Genomic DNA, 18,222 nt, shown 5'->3' with positions numbered 1-18,222 from the left:
TTTATGAGACATGTTGTAGCATTTCATATTTAGTGTATTTGTTTAATATTACAATATGTATTGTAAGAGGTGTCATACTTTTCCCTTTTATTTGCAATGCAACACATAACTGCAGAAATAGAGGACACTGCAACACATATTATGTGAATTTTGGAATGCTTCAAGTTGTTTGTGTTTTTTAGTTCATTGTACATTCAGTGACAACGTGGTCTAATGGGAGAGAGCACATACCAGTGCATTTTGCACCAAAGGTTAACTGATGTGCTCAGGTGTGTGTTTGTAAAGCCCACTGTGTGAAGAGTTTTGAAAAAGTGGGCAATGTATTGAGACAAGTGTGAAAACGATTTAAGGTCAGAACTATACACTCTCAAAGCTCCCTCTGTCAAAAAGGTACTGCAGATGCTTTCTCCCCACAAGGTTAAATCCTTCATGGCTTGAAGGCCACTGGTGTAACTTTCCTTCCAGCCATCTCCAGATTGACAGAACTTTTCACCTTTGACCTTTCACCTTTAAGTGACCTCTGTCAGCTGTGGTGACAGGAAAGAGACACATGCACGAGGGGAATACGATGCCAAAAGTCTGCATTGAATGCATTTTTTAATCACAGCGATGCCAAAGTATCCACAGTTTAGTTCATAGTCTAATTATATGGTGAATGTGTGATGCCAACTCTGCACTGGGGGACAAGTATCAAATCAATTGTAAAAAAAACAGGGATGTCTATCATTTTAAAGACAGTTACAAACGCTTTACTTATTTTTAAATATGATGCTCTAAAATTCTCAATTGTGTTGGCCAGAAGAGACAACCAGCTTCTCTTCTCTATCTCTGTGTGTGTGTGTTTGTTTTGATTCATTTGTTTGTTTATTTACACATTTGTCCTTCAGCCTATTCCTAAGCATCACCCCCTGATCAGCCTCTGACAGTGGAGGGACCACTGGATGGGAGACACACTGCCAAACCAACTTACACCAGGGCAGCAAAGGAAAGAAGTCAACTTTTCAATGAGACGCAAGAGAAAAAGTATCTGGATAACTAGAGGAGGAAATACTAGTCCAAACACCTAGACGAACTTGCAGATCATCATTTTTCATGTGGGATGGGCGTGTACTTGGCATTGTCTCTGTCAGCAGCAATTATCAAGTTCATCAAGGAATGTCTTGAATGTGACTGAAACAATATAAGGAAGTAAGCATACATTGCCAGGAACCTATTGTTGCACATGGAAAGTAGTGACAACTCGTGCACAAACAAAAGAAATAACAAATTACTCAAGTTGTACTGGTTTGCACAAAGACAGTGGTATGCAAGCTGAGCTGTCTCCCAGTGTCATTTGATCCTGTAGTTCGACACAACTGTATGAATGCCCCGAGCCATGCTTCCCCATCCGTGTTTCTTATCATTCAGAATATCCCTACAGCATTCTATCATACATTAGCATATTAGCTAAATCCATAAGGTAATAGTAGAAACTAGAAACTAGAAGTAGGACTGGTAAATAATCCTATTGAGATCCTGCAGGTGGATAGCCCCAGGCATTGCTGACATGCTGAATAACTTAAATCTCGTTACATCACTATAGTGCATTAAACAACCACACATGCATTTTGGTCATTTAAAGTTGTGAAGGTAAAACTCGCAATGGTCATTTTAGGTGGTCTGGTAAAATTGTGTGTATAAGTTTGCATGTGCGTGTGTGTGTGTGTGTATAAGTTTGCGTGTGCGTGTGTGTGTTTGTAGGCAGTTCCATGAAAGGGGATTTCTTAACATTAGTCATGAGCGGAATCAGAAGGAAGGAGGAGAGAACTTAACCGTGACGCCAAAAGGCGTGGCCACCATGGTGACCTCTTTGGCTTTAAATACAGCACACATCTGCAGGTAGATGCAAAGGAGTTGAAGAAACCTGCTAGAGGTAAGAGCATTCCACACATATGGGACATGGGAATGGTGGCTACATACATGCATTATTTTCTTTACCGAAGTGCCTTTGCTTTTGGTGTGAAGTGAAATTGAAGGATAAGTCGGTGTAGTGTATGATCAAATGATTTATTTACTGGTCAGTTGGAAATGCAAACTGCGGTCCATTATGGTAAATCTCAAATGGCAATTATGGTAAATCTGTGATGGCTAATTTATCTATTAGATTTGTCTAGTTCCTGACCGCCTCAGTGCAGATATGAGGGGACATCTTACTCTGATCCTTTTAATGGCATTTTGACCCACTCTGTGTGTGTGTGTGTTACAGAAATGGCCCGTGTGCTGTGTGTTCTGGCCGTGGGGCTGTGTGTTTGTGTGCTGGCACAGGTGTCTGCAGGTGAGTCAAATCCTCTCTGACTGTGTGGGACAATGTTCACTCTTTTCAAGTATTACAACTCATGTCCATTTTTTTTGTTATTATTTCTGATGAATTAGAAAATATGAATAAATTTGAAATTTCAGTGGCATAGTGCAAAACCAAAACAGTGTGTTTACATATATTTCACTATCATCAAAAATGTTTATTTACAAGTACTCTCAATTGTTTTTTTTGTTATTTACACTGTTGTTTACTTGTTTGTGTGTGTGTTTATTATCACTCACAGAGACCTTGAGTAGAAGTGCCGTTCTGAGAGCCGTCAGTGATGCCAAAAAAATCATTGATGATGCCTACACATACTCTCGGGCGGAGTAAGTGTGAGACCATACATGATTGAGCATTGAAGTGTGTGTTTGTGTGCAATGAACACTGATGCTATTTGTTGTGTGTGTGTGTGTGTGTGCATGTGCAGGACTCTGAGGCGTGTGAGGACGAGGAAAGACCTAAACCCATCTGACCTCCTGCGTTTGGTGAAGCAGCCGGCTCGAGAGACGCGCTCGGCAGTAAGAGCAGCGGACTACCTGGAGTACACGCTCCAGATTCTGCAGGACAGACACCACATCCACAAGCGCTCCCTCAATGCTACAGGTACACACACACACACACACACACACACACACACACACAGACAGATAGACACAACCACAGACAGAAACACACACTCATGCATTATACTTCTATGTTTGTGACAGATCTGATCAGCGCAGAGGATCTGGAGACCATTGCTCGTCTGACTGGATGTGCTGCCCGTGTGCGTCAACCGAATTGTAAAACCACACCCCACCTAAACCAGTACCGCACAACTACCAGCGTCTGCAATAACAGGTACACACACACACACATGCACACAAACACGCATACACACACACACACGCATACACACACACACACACACATAAACACACACACACACACAAACACATACACACACATACACGCATAAAGTGCTTTGAAAGCAGTGAGGGTCTGGGTGTGGTTTCCTCATGCACTGAATAAAGACACATCAATCCTAAGAGTGTGTTCACAGTATGTGTGTGTGTGTGTGTGTGTCTTTATATTTGTGCTTTCTCAGGAAGTTTCCCCGCCGTGGCTCCTCCAACACTCCTTTTCTGCGATTGCTTCCCGCTGAGTATCAAGATGGCGTCAACCTACCACAGGGCTGGGACCCCATGCTGCAGCGCAATGGAGCCCTGCTGCCACTGGTATGTGTGTGTGTGTGTGTGTGCGTGTGTGTGGGTATGTGTGTGTGTGTGTGTGTGGGTATATGTGTGTGTGTGTGCGTATGTGTGCATGTGTGTGTGGGTATGTGTGCGGGTAATGGATGTCAACAATCAGTTAATCAACAAATCAGCCATTAATCCATAGTAATTAAATGTGTACACATACACATGAACTATCTTCGTCAACAGTTAAAATCCCAGCATCATGAAGATGAACCTGTGAACAATCATTCATACCAGTTTTCCTGTTCTTCCCTAATTTTTATGTGACTATGTCTTCACCTTTTTCTGTCTTTTCTTTCAGGTGAGGCTCGTTTCCAACCGTATCTTAAGCACAGCTAACGAGGATGTTGTGAGTGACAACCTCTACACACACCTGATCACCATCTTCGGTCAGTGGACGGACCATGACCTCACCTTTACGCCTCACTCCCCGAGCATTCGCTCCTTCAACAGCGGCACCAACTGTGACGAGAGCTGTTTGCGTACAGAGCCGTGCTTCCCCATCCGTGTATGTTATCATTCAGACTATCCCTACAGCTTTCCATCAGTACATTAGCATATTAGCTAAATCAATAAGGTAATAGTAGAAACTAGAGGTAGAGAACTGGTAAATAATCATATTGAGACTACAATAATATAAAGTGAATTGTAATTTTAGTCATAGCAATACATAAATAAATAAATGCACATGACTCTCTAAATCTTTTCAACACGCAGATTCCTCCCAATGACACACGCTTCGGCCGCAACTCTGATGAGTGCATCCCATTCTTCCGTTCGGCTCCGGCTTGCGGGACTGGCAACACCGGACATATTTTCGGAGCTGCCAACGTGCGGGAGCAACTAAATTCCCTGACGGCCTTCCTGGATGTGGGGCAGGTGTACGGTGCAGATGAGGGGCTGGCACGTGACCTGCGTGATCTTACCACTGACAGCGGACTGCTGCGTGTGAATGACAGATTCAATGACAGCGGACGTGAGCTGCTGCCCTTCTCTCGTATGGAGGAAATGTGTGCTAACCGTGGGAGAATCACCAAGGATGCCAATGCTGAAGAGGTGCCCTGCTTCATAGCTGGTAAGTATGCACACTTGTTTGTATGTCTACTTTCTGATTTATTTTTTGCTGCGAAATCAATACAGTGCAAAAGCTAATACATGTGTATGTTTATCTGCGCTTGTACAGGGGATGTACGTGTGGATGAGAACATTGGGCTGGCCTCAATGCACACCATGATGATGCGAGAACACAACCGTCTGGCACGCGCTCTGGCCAAACTTAACCCCCAATGGAGTGGAGAGATCCTCTACCAGGAGGCTCGCAAGATCATGGGTGGCTACTTACAGGTGTGTGTGTGTGTTTGTGTTCATGAAAGTGTGCGTACAAGCGTGTGCCTTTAAGGTGTGAGTCTCTTAAGTTACGCATACATGATGCGCGTGTGACAACTACAGACACAATGAAACAGACAGCATATCAGTTTGCCAATACCATGTGCCACATTGCTTACCCCTTTTGCTCACAGGTGATCACGTTCCGTGACTACCTGCGGCACATCATTGGGCCAGATATCCTGAATGGACCTGAGATTGGCCCTTTTCCTGGTTATGATGAGAATGTGGACCCGTCCATGTCAAATATGTTCGCCACTGCAGCCTACCGCTTCGCTCACCTGGCTATACAGCCCTTCATGTTCCGCCTGGATGAGAACTATCAGGATCATCCAAAGTGGCCCAGTGTGCTGTTCCACGTTAACTTCTTTACGCCCTGGAGGCTGGTCTTCGAGGGTGAGAGAACATAGCATTGATCTGCTAGTCTACACACAACATGGCACTTATACCAGCCGTCATACATGCACATGGTTCCCACTGTCTGGGAAAACCCTGAATTAATCCTAAAACTGAATTGATATCAGGTACACCAGACCGCATTTAACAGGATGCTATGGAACGCTAGCTTAGGGAAGGATCTTAACAGGTCGTGTGAGAGGTCTCATGCCAGTTGACCTGGCTATGAACTATCCTAGCCATCCCTAGCTTAGGGAAGCATCTTCGTAGTTAGTCGCATGTCTAATATGAACTTGGGTTAATATGAAGCTGCACAGGCACCCAAAGGGTTTCTACCTATCGTAGCTTTTTTTTTTTTTAACTATCCTAGCTTATCATTTCATGCAAAGTAAAGAGATTAAAGGGTAAAGATAATTTAAAGAAATATAACAAAAAATGCTTGTGAAATGTGATAATCTAAAACATGAGCTTTCTGTGTCTCTTTGTAGGAGGCATTGACCCTGTGATCAGAGGTCTGGTGGGCCGTCAGGCAAAGCTCAACGTTCAAGAGCACATGATGATTGATGCGCTACGTGAGCGCCTCTTTGAGTTCCTGGAGCACGTGGCGCTGGATCTGGCTGCACTTAACATGCAAAGGGGACGCGACCATGGCCTTCCTGGTATGTGTTATTATCTCCTTGAGTTTGCATTCCTGTTTAAGAAAGCCAGTGATCTTAACTCCAACACCTGTGATCTTAACTCCAACGCCTGTGAACTAAACTCTAACGCCACACCTAGGCCAGTTCACCTGACCCAGTAGAAGTGCCGAGTGCAACTTTTATCCTCATCTTTGTCCTCTAGAGCTCTCTGTTGGCAGTACAGAGAATGGCACCCTGAGACATGAGTGGCTAATGTAAATCATCTCACCTTCCAGGCTACAACAGCTGGCGTGGGTTCTGTGGGCTGTCCAAGCCTCGCACACTGGAGGAGCTGGCCGTGGTCATGAACAACACAGAGTTGGCCCGCCAGCTGCTGGAGCTCTATGGCACCGTGGACAACATCGACGTTTGGCTGGGTGGCGTGGCCGAACCCTTTGTGAACGGAGGCCGTGTGGGACCGCTCTTCGCCTGCATCATTGCCAGGCAGTTCCAGAGGCTCCGCCAGGGTGACAGGTCAGCACACACACACATACACCCTCTTTCTTCATTCTTTAACATACACCCACAGATTATTGTGTAAAACTGTATATTAATATTTTGTGTGTGTGTGTGTGTGTGCATCAGGCTGTGGTGGGAGAATGATGATGTGTTCACCGAAGCCCAGCGTGAGTCTTTGCGGACAACATCTCTGTCTCGCATCATGTGTGACAACACCGGGATTACTGAGGTGCCTGAGAACCCCTTCGAGTTCCGTCCCCGTGGGGCTGGATACACACGCTGTGAGGACATCCCAGCCTTCGACCTGAGTCCCTGGAGAGCCAATGGTAAGATACTAACGTAACAGAGACAAACAGAGAGGCAGAGAGAGCGAGAAGCAGAGGGAGGATGATGTATGTATTTAGAGGTCTGAGTAGAGTAGTAAAGTTGTAACCTTATCTGAAAGTGTTTACATCTATGTGTGTATGTGTGTGTGTGTGTGTTCTGAATAATTATTGTCAAGAGAAGAAGAATCTTCCTGTGTGTACATGTTTGGGTATCTGTGTAATACTATGTCTGTCTTGGCAGGTGAGGATAGACAAGGACATCCCGGCAGCGGCAAAGTTGGACCCCAAGGTGAGAGGCTCTTATCTTTATCTATGCCTTATAAGCTTACTGTCTCTGCTTCTGTAGAACCATCACCATGCATATTAAACCACACATTAGCACAGAGATAATGATTGCAACATAACGGCGTCTTCCCTGTGAGTGAGAAACATAACTGAAATAGAGCTCTACAGAATTTGAACATTTGAATTCTCCTCTCTCTCTTAGGACCCCCTGGTCCCCAAGGCCCCGCAGGGCCCCCAGGATCAAATGGCACTGCTTCTCGTGCTGCCTTCGCCGTGCGCCTGGGCTACAACTTCCCACACCCAGGCAAGCCGATCGCCTTCAAGAACGTCATCTACAATGGCCAGGACCTGTACAACACTAAGACAGGCGTGTTCACGTGCACACAGCCGGGCGTCTACCAGTTTGACTTCCACTGCACGCTCTACCAGAATGTGGGCAACGTGGACCTGCGCCACAACGACAAGCTGGTGCTCCACTCCTTCACCACGCAGCAGAGCGGCTATGTGACGGCCACCGGGGGCACCATTCTGCAGCTGGCGACCGGTGACACCGTCTACCTCAGCGCCAACTACGGCGGTAACGGCCTGACCGCCGACAGCTTCTTCTCTGGGCACATTCTCTTCTCCGTCTAACGGGCAGAAGTTACGTGCCGGCGGCTCAGGCCTCCACATCCCCACATGCTCTCATCGTCTGTCCTCCTCTCTTACTCTTCTTTCCCTCTTCTTGTCTCTGATCTTCTCCCAATCACTCCTCTCCTCTTCCTCCGTCACTCAGGTCAGTGAAAATAAGATGAAGGATGAGCACTTAAGTTATGTGTATTACATGTCGTGTTTTATTTTGTTTTTAAATCTTCCATGAATGATCTATCTTACTTTATTAATTAGAGTGATGTGCTTTACTCTGTCATTGTCCTGGAGAGGAGGGAAATACTCACTTCAGGGAACTGTTGCATAATTGTTTGCACTGCTTTATCAATGCATTGAAAGCACAAATTTGTATTGTGGTGATTAGTTAGCACCAATTCAGGGATTTGAGTCAAATAGTGTTGTTAACATATATTTGAAGTATTTGCTTGTTGATTCATGCACTTTTTGTCTATACTAATGAACAAACCTGTCCTTTCTTTAAGATCTTGTAAGATCTTCTTTAGGATGTGTACATTCTAAATGCAATAAAGATTTAAATGCTGCACCTGAGTGGTTTTCTTGTGCAGTGATGACATGACATCCGAACATTGTTAAAATCTTGGTTAAGTGTGTGATATTCACAAAGACTAAATTACAGCAACAAGCCCTGAGGAGACTTAAAGCAGCAATAAGGAGTTCTGTTCCAAAGCTAGCAAGCTAACTACCTAAAAGGCATGCAAAAATCTTGCAAACACCACCAACAGCCCAGTTGACACTGATAGAAGCTTGCCAACACACTAACTGGTGTCTTTTGGCAGTATAGCTGGCAATGTCATGCTGTGAAAGCTTTTCTACCATTTTTGCAGGGTATTCCAACCCGGTACACAGAACTACATAGCGATTATCCTGGATGGCTAGTGGGAAGGAGAGGTGTTAATGTGTCCTTCACATGACCATATGCTATCAAAATGAATTTGAGGATGGTACCAAAACTAGTTGCCTATGAAACCATACCTCAGAAAGTGTCAAATTGTTGCATAGTGTTACTTTAAAGAGGCTCTCTAAATGTACATGTGTTTCACATAAAAGTGTTTGTGCCGTCTCAATGTCAGTGCCACAAAACCAACTCATGGGGGTGCTATCCACTCCTCACCGAAGAAGTATGCTGTTACAGTTGTTGGTATTTTTAACAAAAGCTCTTAACAAAAGCTTGGTGGAGACTTGGCGGAGACCTAGTGAAGAAACAGGCTTCATTCTTGCAATGATGTGCATCAAGGCAGAGAGGGAGGCTTCACTCAGAAGAGTCACCTATGTCTCTGATTAGACATTAAAACAGTCCAAGTTTAAGTCACATGTCAGTCTCGTGAATTATGGTTGTTTACTGGTTTGTGTAATCATTCATTTACATTTAGTCATTTAGCAGACGCTTTTATCCAAAGCGACTTACAAGGATGTATACACATTTTACATTTACACTGATGGCACACTGCACATCAGGAGCAATTAGGGGTTCACTGTCTTGCTCAAGGACACTTCGACAGGGAATCGAACTAGCAACCTTCTGATTACTCAACGACTTCTCTACCTCCTGTACCACTGTCGCCCCTTTACTTCTTTATTATACAAACTGTCTCCCCATCATGTATTCTTTGTATGATAATTGTGTGTGTTGTGCTGTTGGCAGGGGGAACTGTGTGGCAGGAGCTCTACTGTGGACTGATGAACTGATGGACTAATGGCCACAAGTTTTTTTTGATTGAATGATTGGGACACTGGGCGGGAGGAATCCTTTTTATACAGGGGGACGGAGAAGGAAGGGACTTGACTTCCCAGGTGGCCCAGGAGTAATGACGGCATCCAGCTGGGTCAGAACGAAGGAAACAACAACAACAACAACAACAACAACAATCAGCAGCCAGCCGGCGTGTGGAGGAGAGATGCATGCCAGCATGCTGACTAAAGGGAAGTGCATGTTACTAATTTGCGCTTAACACTTTGTGTGAATGGGTCAGCCTCAAGCCTGCCGGTTGGTGAGTGTGTGCTTTTAGTATTCCGAAGGGTGGTGTAGTCCAGAGCTGCGGTCAAAGGGGAAAGCAGAAGCGGCATCAGAGGAAGAGTGCGAGAGAGAGAAGCAAACTTTTGCCAGCCAAAGTGTGTGGTAGTGACATTTTCTTGTGTGTGTTCACGTGTGAATTATAACGCCCGTGTTGTGCCTAGCTGGGTGTTGCATGGGGGCTTTACTCACTGAGTGTTGTGTTTGCTTCCAATGCATTGTATTTATTATTTCCAATTGGCCTCCCTGCAAATAGTGTTGTACTCCTCCCTCTTGGTGGTGCCTGTCTGTGGCTATTGTAGGTAGCCTCTTCATCCTGTGGCTGAATGGGGTGGGGTATGTGGCGATAGTAGGGATGGGCATAATTAGTCGACGATCGATTAATTGATCATTAAGAATTTCCTCGATGCCATTATTTTTTCATCGATAAAACGAATGCATGTTCTGTTGCGTAGTGTGCGTGTAATTTATTTATTTAAGGCCTGTCAAAGTTAATACGTTATTCTATGAGATTATTGTGGCCGAGATTAATGCAATAAAATATTTTAACGCAGTTAACGCAGCTTTGTTTACTTCCGGTGTGCGTTGACCCATGGCACGAAACCGCGCGTGTCTGCAGTCAGTTAGATAGGAGAGACCGAGACGGTAGTTGAAGATTGAGGGAGCTGAGGGATTGTAGGGCGGAACGTTTCTGTTTAAGAGGCAAAATGACGGAACAATCGACAAAACAAACTTTTAATCGCGATGAATCTAGATTAATGAATTTCGAAATGTGAGATTAATTAGTTAGAGAGAGAAAAAAAAACGAGAGTCAGTTGTGTTTATGAGCACCGGCTTCTAGCTGTCGGCTCCGCTGCTTAAGAGTACAGCAGCGCATATTTTCAAGTGTAACCATTGAACGGATCCCGTTTAACTGCCACAAGAGTTGTCCATATTGTAAGTTTAACTTCCACAAGAGTTGTTCATCTTGTAATAAAGATCTCAATGAGGAAACACGCTGTGTTTTTTCTATTTTCACTGCATTTTAATATAGCCTATAAATAGTGAATTTTAATATAAAAATATTAATGATTAATCGAAAATCGATCGTTAATTCTCCCGACGATCGATTAAGACAATTTAATCGAATGCCCATCCCTAGGCGATAGGCCTGGTCTAAACCACGTACTGCATTTTGCCCAGGGACTGTGTGTGTTACGACCCTGGCGGATCTAGGCCCCGCCCCATGATATTTGCATGGCTGTTCTGTCTCCTCAGCAGGTAATTGGAAGCAGGTGTACAACAGGTGTACCCCATGATTGGATGGGTTACAAAAGCCCTGATCAGATGGCAGTCGGGAGAGCTTTGGACTGGTCGTTGGATTTGGATAGAGATTGGATTTGGGATACTCGTTGGTTTTGGATTATCGTCGTCGTTTGTTTATATTATCATTTAACTGACTTTACATTACATCTTTTGTTTCTCTTCACAACACCGACATTCACCACACGTTTGCCTATAATTAATAGATAAATATATACTTGTAACCCTTAATAAATAACTTATTATTATTATATCATAAATTCTGCGTGGCCTCCCCTTTATGTTTCTTGCCTGTGAGCCGGGCACGTCACAGTGTGTAACTAACTTGGTGTGTGTGGCTGCCGGCCCTCTGAAATAAAACTGCTACACTTTACTCATGTCTGGTGTTGTGTGTCTCAGAGGGGTTTGAACCCGGGTAACCTTGAGGTCGCTGAGGACGACATATCCTTCATAGCATAACGGGGTGTCACCCAGTAGCCCAACCCTACATGAACCTTAATTCTGATTTGCAGCTCCTTTGCAGTTTACTTTTCAACAGTTCGTTCTTATCATGTTGGTTGTGTCCATCCCACGGCTGAGTATGCCATGTTGGTGGTGTTCTCCGAGCAGTGTGTGCTGCGTGATCCATTGTTTACTGGAGACTATGAACCCCTCGGGGTGATCCCAGGTGGAAGGACAACTTGTCAACTGTTACATGTCTGTATATCAAGGTTTCATTCACTTTGTGTTCACTAAATGTGAATGAAATGGAAAAGCTTGACATGAAGCTTATACGTTTGAAATACATGTGAAACAAACTAACTTCTGAGTCAGACTCAAACTCACTGTTAAGCGCAAGCGTCTAAAACATAATGCCTCAAAAAAAGGAGTCCTGGCTACTCGTGTTGCTACTTTGCGTTGCTGTTGGACATTTAGTTGTGGAAATTTCAAGGTCAATTAGTGACGTAACGACAGACCTTTGTGCTGAATTCAGTCAGTTGGTCAACTAGTATTTGGTGCAGCTGGGAGAATCAGAACATCTTGAGAAGGAGCATAATCACGTGTGTATACTCTTATAGTCATACAGTAGATATGTACAGATAAATGACCATAATCACTTGTGTATATGTAACATTTGTTTACATTAAATCTGGCTAATCTGAGATCTGGGCCATCAGAAGATGTCTAGGTGCTTTTCAGCTGTGCAGTCAATGACAACAATAAGGTTTGAGAACTTTTAGATTTTAGTGAAAAATAATAACTAACTGTCAACATTTAGAAAATGCAAAATAAAAAGTCATTTATCAAATTACTTGAATTTCAACTCAATATCAAAACCTTCAGTTAACTCCACTCTTTGCTTAAATTCCTGTTTGTTTCTTATTTAATTCTATATTATATATATTTGCTTCTTGTTTAATTGTATTTTAGAATCTATTTGCTTCTTATTAGTTCTGCTTTATTTCTTTACCAAAGTTAAAGTAGTAGTTATCTTTAATGTCATATTTTACTAAATTATCTGGGCATTTAAGTCTTACTTAATTCTCTAATAAAGTTGTATTCTTATTTAAAGTATTTTGGAATTATTTGAATCTAAATTATCAAGCAAATCTTATTTGAAATCATTCACCTTAGTTCTCTAACTAAATCAAAATTCACATAACCCAATACAACTGTACAGGCTAGCAGTTCAAACAGTAACTCAAAACAAATCAATATCACATTTGCAGTACATACATTCAAATATTCTGTCAATTCAATGCATTCAAATTCTCAGTTTGTTGGGTTAATTTATCTCAGTTCTTCCAAACAGTCTCTTCTTTAAATCCAAAGAACATGAAAAGTCTTACGTATCCGTAGAACTTTGAAAGGAAAAGAGACGTTACTCATTCAGTTGGGCTAATGTGGTGTGGAATCCAGTTTGTCTCGTTTGGTGGGAGGCTCGCCATCTGGTTGTCGTCATTGCGCTTGAGCTCCATATTTGATGGTATTCAGTTCAAGGCAATTGTAGTTCAATCCGAAATGAGAAATCTTCATTACAGTCTTCAAAACAGCTTAACTCGTTAAGGTTCGTTGTAATTCAGTCTAGCTTCAATCAGGCTACAAGTTAGCACTCAACTAGCACTCAAATTAGCATTCATAGAAAAAAAACATAAATTCTGTATATTCCAAACTGTAACTTTCTGTTTCAAACTTGTTTCACCAACACTGAAAGTGTGGGACTTTAGATCTATCGAATAATCACATTTAGTCAAACTAATTCAGACAGTAAAGACGTTAATTTGAAAAGGTTTTCTACCGCGATTTCCAATGCATCTTCCCTCAGTCTTTGCTCGCGTCTTCTCCACACGTAAATTAAGTTTCGCGGTCTCTTTATCACACACACTACGTCCTGTAGAGGGCGCTCCAACATTACTTTTCAGTCATTCTCTACATAAAAAGCTATGCTGAATTTCTAATTTGAGTGAATATTTGCATTGCATCTATTCTGTTTCACCTATCATTCTTTTCAAATAAAGGTTGAATCAAATAACTAATCAATGTTTAATGTTTATTATTAGACAACTATTTAGTAGTTACTATTTAAACACTATTTAAAGAATCTTAAAGATAACTTTGTAAACCTTGGTTACATATAGGCTACTCTTATACATACAGTAGTTATATACTGATAAATGTCTTCCTCATGCAGACAGCCTTGTTGCACACTGTGCTTGACGTGTCTTGGCAAGGCACACAAAGAACAGTGATGTTGTAAACTTAGGAAGGCTACGTTTTTTCCTTTAATGATTGTGCTGTTTGTCTTTTGGCTCTTTTGATGGCTATGTGAAGCATGGCTATGCAGAGGCCCTACCGCTGTTAGGGGGGGTCCCTAACCACTGGATGAGCCCTTAAGCCCGCTGACCATAACTTTTTTTTACCGTTTCGTGACTTCGTTTCGCTAAGAAAAATAGTTCTTCACGCAAATAGAACTTTAAAGTTTCTGGTGTTGCGTAGGTTCAGAAGGTTCATGACTTCAGAAGTCACTGTTGCTGGTTAAAAGTCCAACAAAAGTTTGTTGCCTCCGCCATTAGGCCGCGGTGAAGACGCGCCTATGAAACGCAACATCACAGGGGACTAGAACTGACTGTAACCAAACACGACTGGAAGGCCATCATAGAAAGGCCATGGCAAAATCACACCTCTACATTAGCATACTGCAAAATCATAACAATATCTGTATGTTTTACCATCATATTATTGAATACCTATCTATGCCTATACTTAAAAGGTAATCTCAAATGTTTTTTTTTGTGATTTACACTGTAGTAATGTTTTGATGATTTGCAGCATGAGCGTGTGTGTGTGTGTGTGTGTGTGTGTGTGTGGGGGGGGGGGGTGTATGTTTATTATAACTCACAGAGACCTTGAGTAACACTTCCGTTCTGAGAGCCATCAGTGATGCCAAAAAAAACATTGATGATTCCTAAACATACTCTCGGGCTGAGTAAGTTTGAGACCATACATTGAGAGCATTGAAGTGTGTGTTTGTGTGCAATGGACACTGATGCTATTTGTTGTGTGTGTGTGTGTGTGTGTACGTGTGTGTGTGTGTGTGCAGGACTCTGAGGCGTGTGAGGAGGGGCGTCACTGACCCATCTGACCTCTTGCGTTTGGTGAAGCAGCCGGCTCGAGAGACGCGCTCGGCAGTGAGAGCAGCAGACTACCTGGAGTACACGCTCCAGCTCCTGCAGGACAGACACCACATCCACAAGCGAAAGAGTGAAAAGAGGAGAGTGCAGAGTGAAGCAGAAAGAGTGAAGAGAGGAGAGTGAAGAGAGGAGAGAGGAGAGTGCAGAGTGTAGAGTGAAGCAGAAAGAGTGAAGAGAGGAGAGTGCAGAGTGAAGCAGAAAGAGTGAAGAGTGGAGAGTGCAGCGAGGAGAGAGGAGAGTGAAGAGAGGAGAGAGGAGAGTGCAGAGAGGAGAGTGCAGAGAGGAGAGAGGAGAGTGAAGAGAGGAGAGAGGAGAGTGAAGCGGGGAAAGTGAAGAGTGAAGAGAGGAGAGTGCAGAGTGAAATGGAAAGAGTGAAGCAGAAAGAGTGAAGAGAGGAGAGTGAAGAGAGGAGAGAGGAGAGTGAAGAGAGGAGAGTGAAGAGAGGAGAGAGGAGAGTGAAGAGAGGGGAGTGCAGTGAAGTCAGGAGAGTGCAGAGTGAAGCAGAAAGAATGAAAAAGAGGAGAGTGCAGAGTAAAGTGCAAAGGTCTCTCTGTTCCAGTGCGTCTGTCAGAGTGTCTCTCTGGTGTTGTTGCCTGTCTGGCTTCTCTGTGTAATATGCATAATCAACAAGAAGAAGCCTTGAGCAGAACACTGGCTCATAAAGGGGGGGCCCATCTGCTTGGAGCCGGCCAGGTAGAGAGGGGGGGGGGGGGGGGGCAATGTCAATGGAGGCAATTATTAACATTACGGGTAATTAGGCTAGCACAGAGTATGTAGATGTATCATGAGCAGGGTAGAATTAATGCATGACAGTGTGGTGGGGCTGTGTAGGTGTAGGCAGAGGGTTTCTGCAAGTAGATTAGGTGGAGAGACTACAGCAGCATTCCACAGCGGAGATCGTCTAGACAAGGAGAAGACAAAGAGACAAAATGAGTGGGCAGAGCACGGCTGCCTCATGTCTGCATAAATACTGTATGGTTATGCTGACATGGTGCGTGATAAGTTGAGTTATACAAGGATAGCAAGGGTGGCAGGATACAACAACAGTGCCCAACTGGCTGGCGACAGCCACAACATGCGCCGCATGCTGTACCCTGGATCCGTGAAGGCCCTCCTACACAGTACCAAATATGCTGCCTGTATGCTGCCCAATTGTATTCATGTTGGGAATGTTATTCATGTGCTCGAGAGATGGTGCCAAGTACTCCTCCAGCAAATTATCATTTGCTATGCACCTGCGGTTTCTTCTCTGTGATCCAGACATCTCAGCTTAGATTTGCTGTCTTTCAGAAACAAAGACCTTTCTTAGTGACTCCAACCTGAATGCAGTGAATATCATTATGATATGATTTGTAAACTGCACTCTCCTCACAAAGGTTGCCAATGTATATATGTACATATGACAATGGATTCAAGTTCACTAATTCAGAGCTGACAAGGAACACCCATGACAGGGTGTTATCCCTGCGGGCCCAGTGTCTGAATGCTACATGATCTACTGTCAAGATGGGGAGATCTTATTACCTTAATCCTTCAATCATTCAACTATCACGCAGAAACTTCCTGATAGTTACATTGGTGAACACTAATCTTTCCTGTCTGGCAAGGAACTTACCTGTTATATTAAATGAGGTACATCAGCATTTGCTTCATTATGTTTTGAAAACTAGTTTGGTAACATGGAATTTGTGCTGTCATGTTAGGCGTAAAATTGCCATGTCATGTTTTGTAGGGTTGCCTTCAGATATTTGCGGTGTCATTTTTAGTGTGGCCTCAGCACAAGCCTTTAGTATTATGGAATGTTGTGACATGTTACTATGGTTACAATTGTGAGTTATTCACAAGTGGTCTTCTTCCAGCGAGAAGGCAAATTAATTTTGATAAAACTTAAATTATGTTTTATTTTTAATACCATGTATTACCATACGACCTAAAGTTAATGTTCTGTTTACTTGGCAACGGGTTTTCTATATTTCCTCACGTAGATCAAACGAGCGGCAATGCAGTTCATGACGGGAGTTGACTTAGGCTGTGTATTATATCGAGTACTTTACGAAGTACACTGCAATACAGTGCGTAGTGCGCACTAAGCACTTACATCTGTAGTGCGTTCTGTCGCTGATTAGTGTTATCTCAAATGGAACACTGACGGACGCAAATGTGCAAGCCTTTTACCCATAAATCTGTGCGCCAGCTCCCTCCGGCCAACTGAAAATTTTAAACGAAGATGGAGTAAATGGTGTACATTTTTTGGCGTTTTCTCGCTTACATTTTTCAAAAGTTACCGAGAAATAGTCACTGTACTATCCGATAACACAGTTATTGTAACCAGCAATAATGGTTGAAGTGATTTGCGAGGCGTCAGTCAGCCAACTTTCCAAACTGAAAAGCTGCCGAAAGGGCTCCTCCTCTTCCGCTACTTAGCCAAGATGGCGCCCATTTAGTTTGCATCGTTTCACACTGCATTTTTTGACCGTTTGCAGTTCGCAATACGGGTACTTTCAGTGCCCTGAATTCTGCTGGTTGTGTGAGTGTGAACGCCCTACACCCTGAAAGTCAGTGTTTGAAGTGCTCGATATGAAACACGGCCTAAATACTACACTGATATATACTTATCAGTTGCCCTAACAACTGTAGCAGTACCTCATGACAGCTAGCAGCTAGTGCTAGTTATCTAGCTGCTACACGAACTTGCTTAGTCAACAGCACATTTTAAGTGTGATAGATAACAGAAACAAGCCAGATTGAAAGAGTTTTTGTATACTAAACAGACAAAACAACACATTTTGATGGATGAAAGCTTTCTGTTATTTGGTTATGTTGTCCTTTTGAACCACGCCATCTCCAACTCTCCCCGTATTTCTTCATATATTTTAGCTTTCCTTACTGCCTTCTCAAGTTTGTCTTGCATTTCTGTTGATGACCAAATCGCTATCAAGGTATTTATTTCATTCGTTGGCCATTGCTGGATGGATTTTTCATTTATGTTTTCACCGTTTTCACTCATCGTCTTGGTTGACGGCTGAAAACAAATGGCGGCGGAAAGTTCTGTTGCTGGTGGGGTAGCTCCGCCCATAACCTCTGTGGCGTGTGTGGTGCCCGATTTTGGGCCCAGCATTAATTAGTGGGCAGCCACTGCTCAATATGATTTATATCTGGGAACTGGTTCCAAAACTGAACTGAAATGAACCTACACTGTGTCTGGAAATGCCACAGAAAACATTCCTCTGAGATAAGGGTGTGATACACTAACCCAAGATATGTGTCTTTATCTTGGACCTCTTCATCTACAAAAACACAAAACCAAAAGTATCACATTATTTCCTCGTACCAGGCATTTTTATATAGATGGTGGTGCCAAACAGTGTTCATATTACATAATGTTATCTGCAGTCCTCCCTTGGTCCCGTCTTTAACTGTAATATAAAGAAATCGTGTTTTGTGTGTAGTCTGCGTGTTGT

General features: G+C 43.2%; 1 protein-coding gene across 1 annotated transcript; it reads left to right on the top strand.

The window, feature by feature from the left end:
• The first annotated feature begins 3,035 nt into the window (after positions 1-3,035).
• On the top strand, positions 3,036-8,127 carry LOC116220976 (eosinophil peroxidase-like). Its single transcript, XM_031569907.2, has 11 exons — positions 3,036-3,181; positions 3,429-3,558; positions 3,881-4,087; positions 4,297-4,654; positions 4,763-4,923; positions 5,100-5,361; positions 5,850-6,020; positions 6,275-6,512; positions 6,624-6,823; positions 7,065-7,112; positions 7,311-8,127. Exons 1-11 carry the CDS (start codon positions 3,036-3,038, stop codon positions 7,739-7,741), a joined length of 2,352 nt encoding a protein of 783 aa, XP_031425767.1. The 3' UTR covers positions 7,742-8,127.
• The last annotated feature ends 10,095 nt before the right edge of the window (positions 8,128-18,222 follow it).

The sequence above is a fragment of the Clupea harengus genome, chromosome 7, assembly GCF_900700415.2.
Source record: "Clupea harengus chromosome 7, Ch_v2.0.2, whole genome shotgun sequence".
Taxonomy (NCBI): domain Eukaryota; kingdom Metazoa; phylum Chordata; class Actinopteri; order Clupeiformes; family Clupeidae; genus Clupea; species Clupea harengus.
This window is presented reverse-complemented; position numbering and strand designations above follow the sequence as displayed.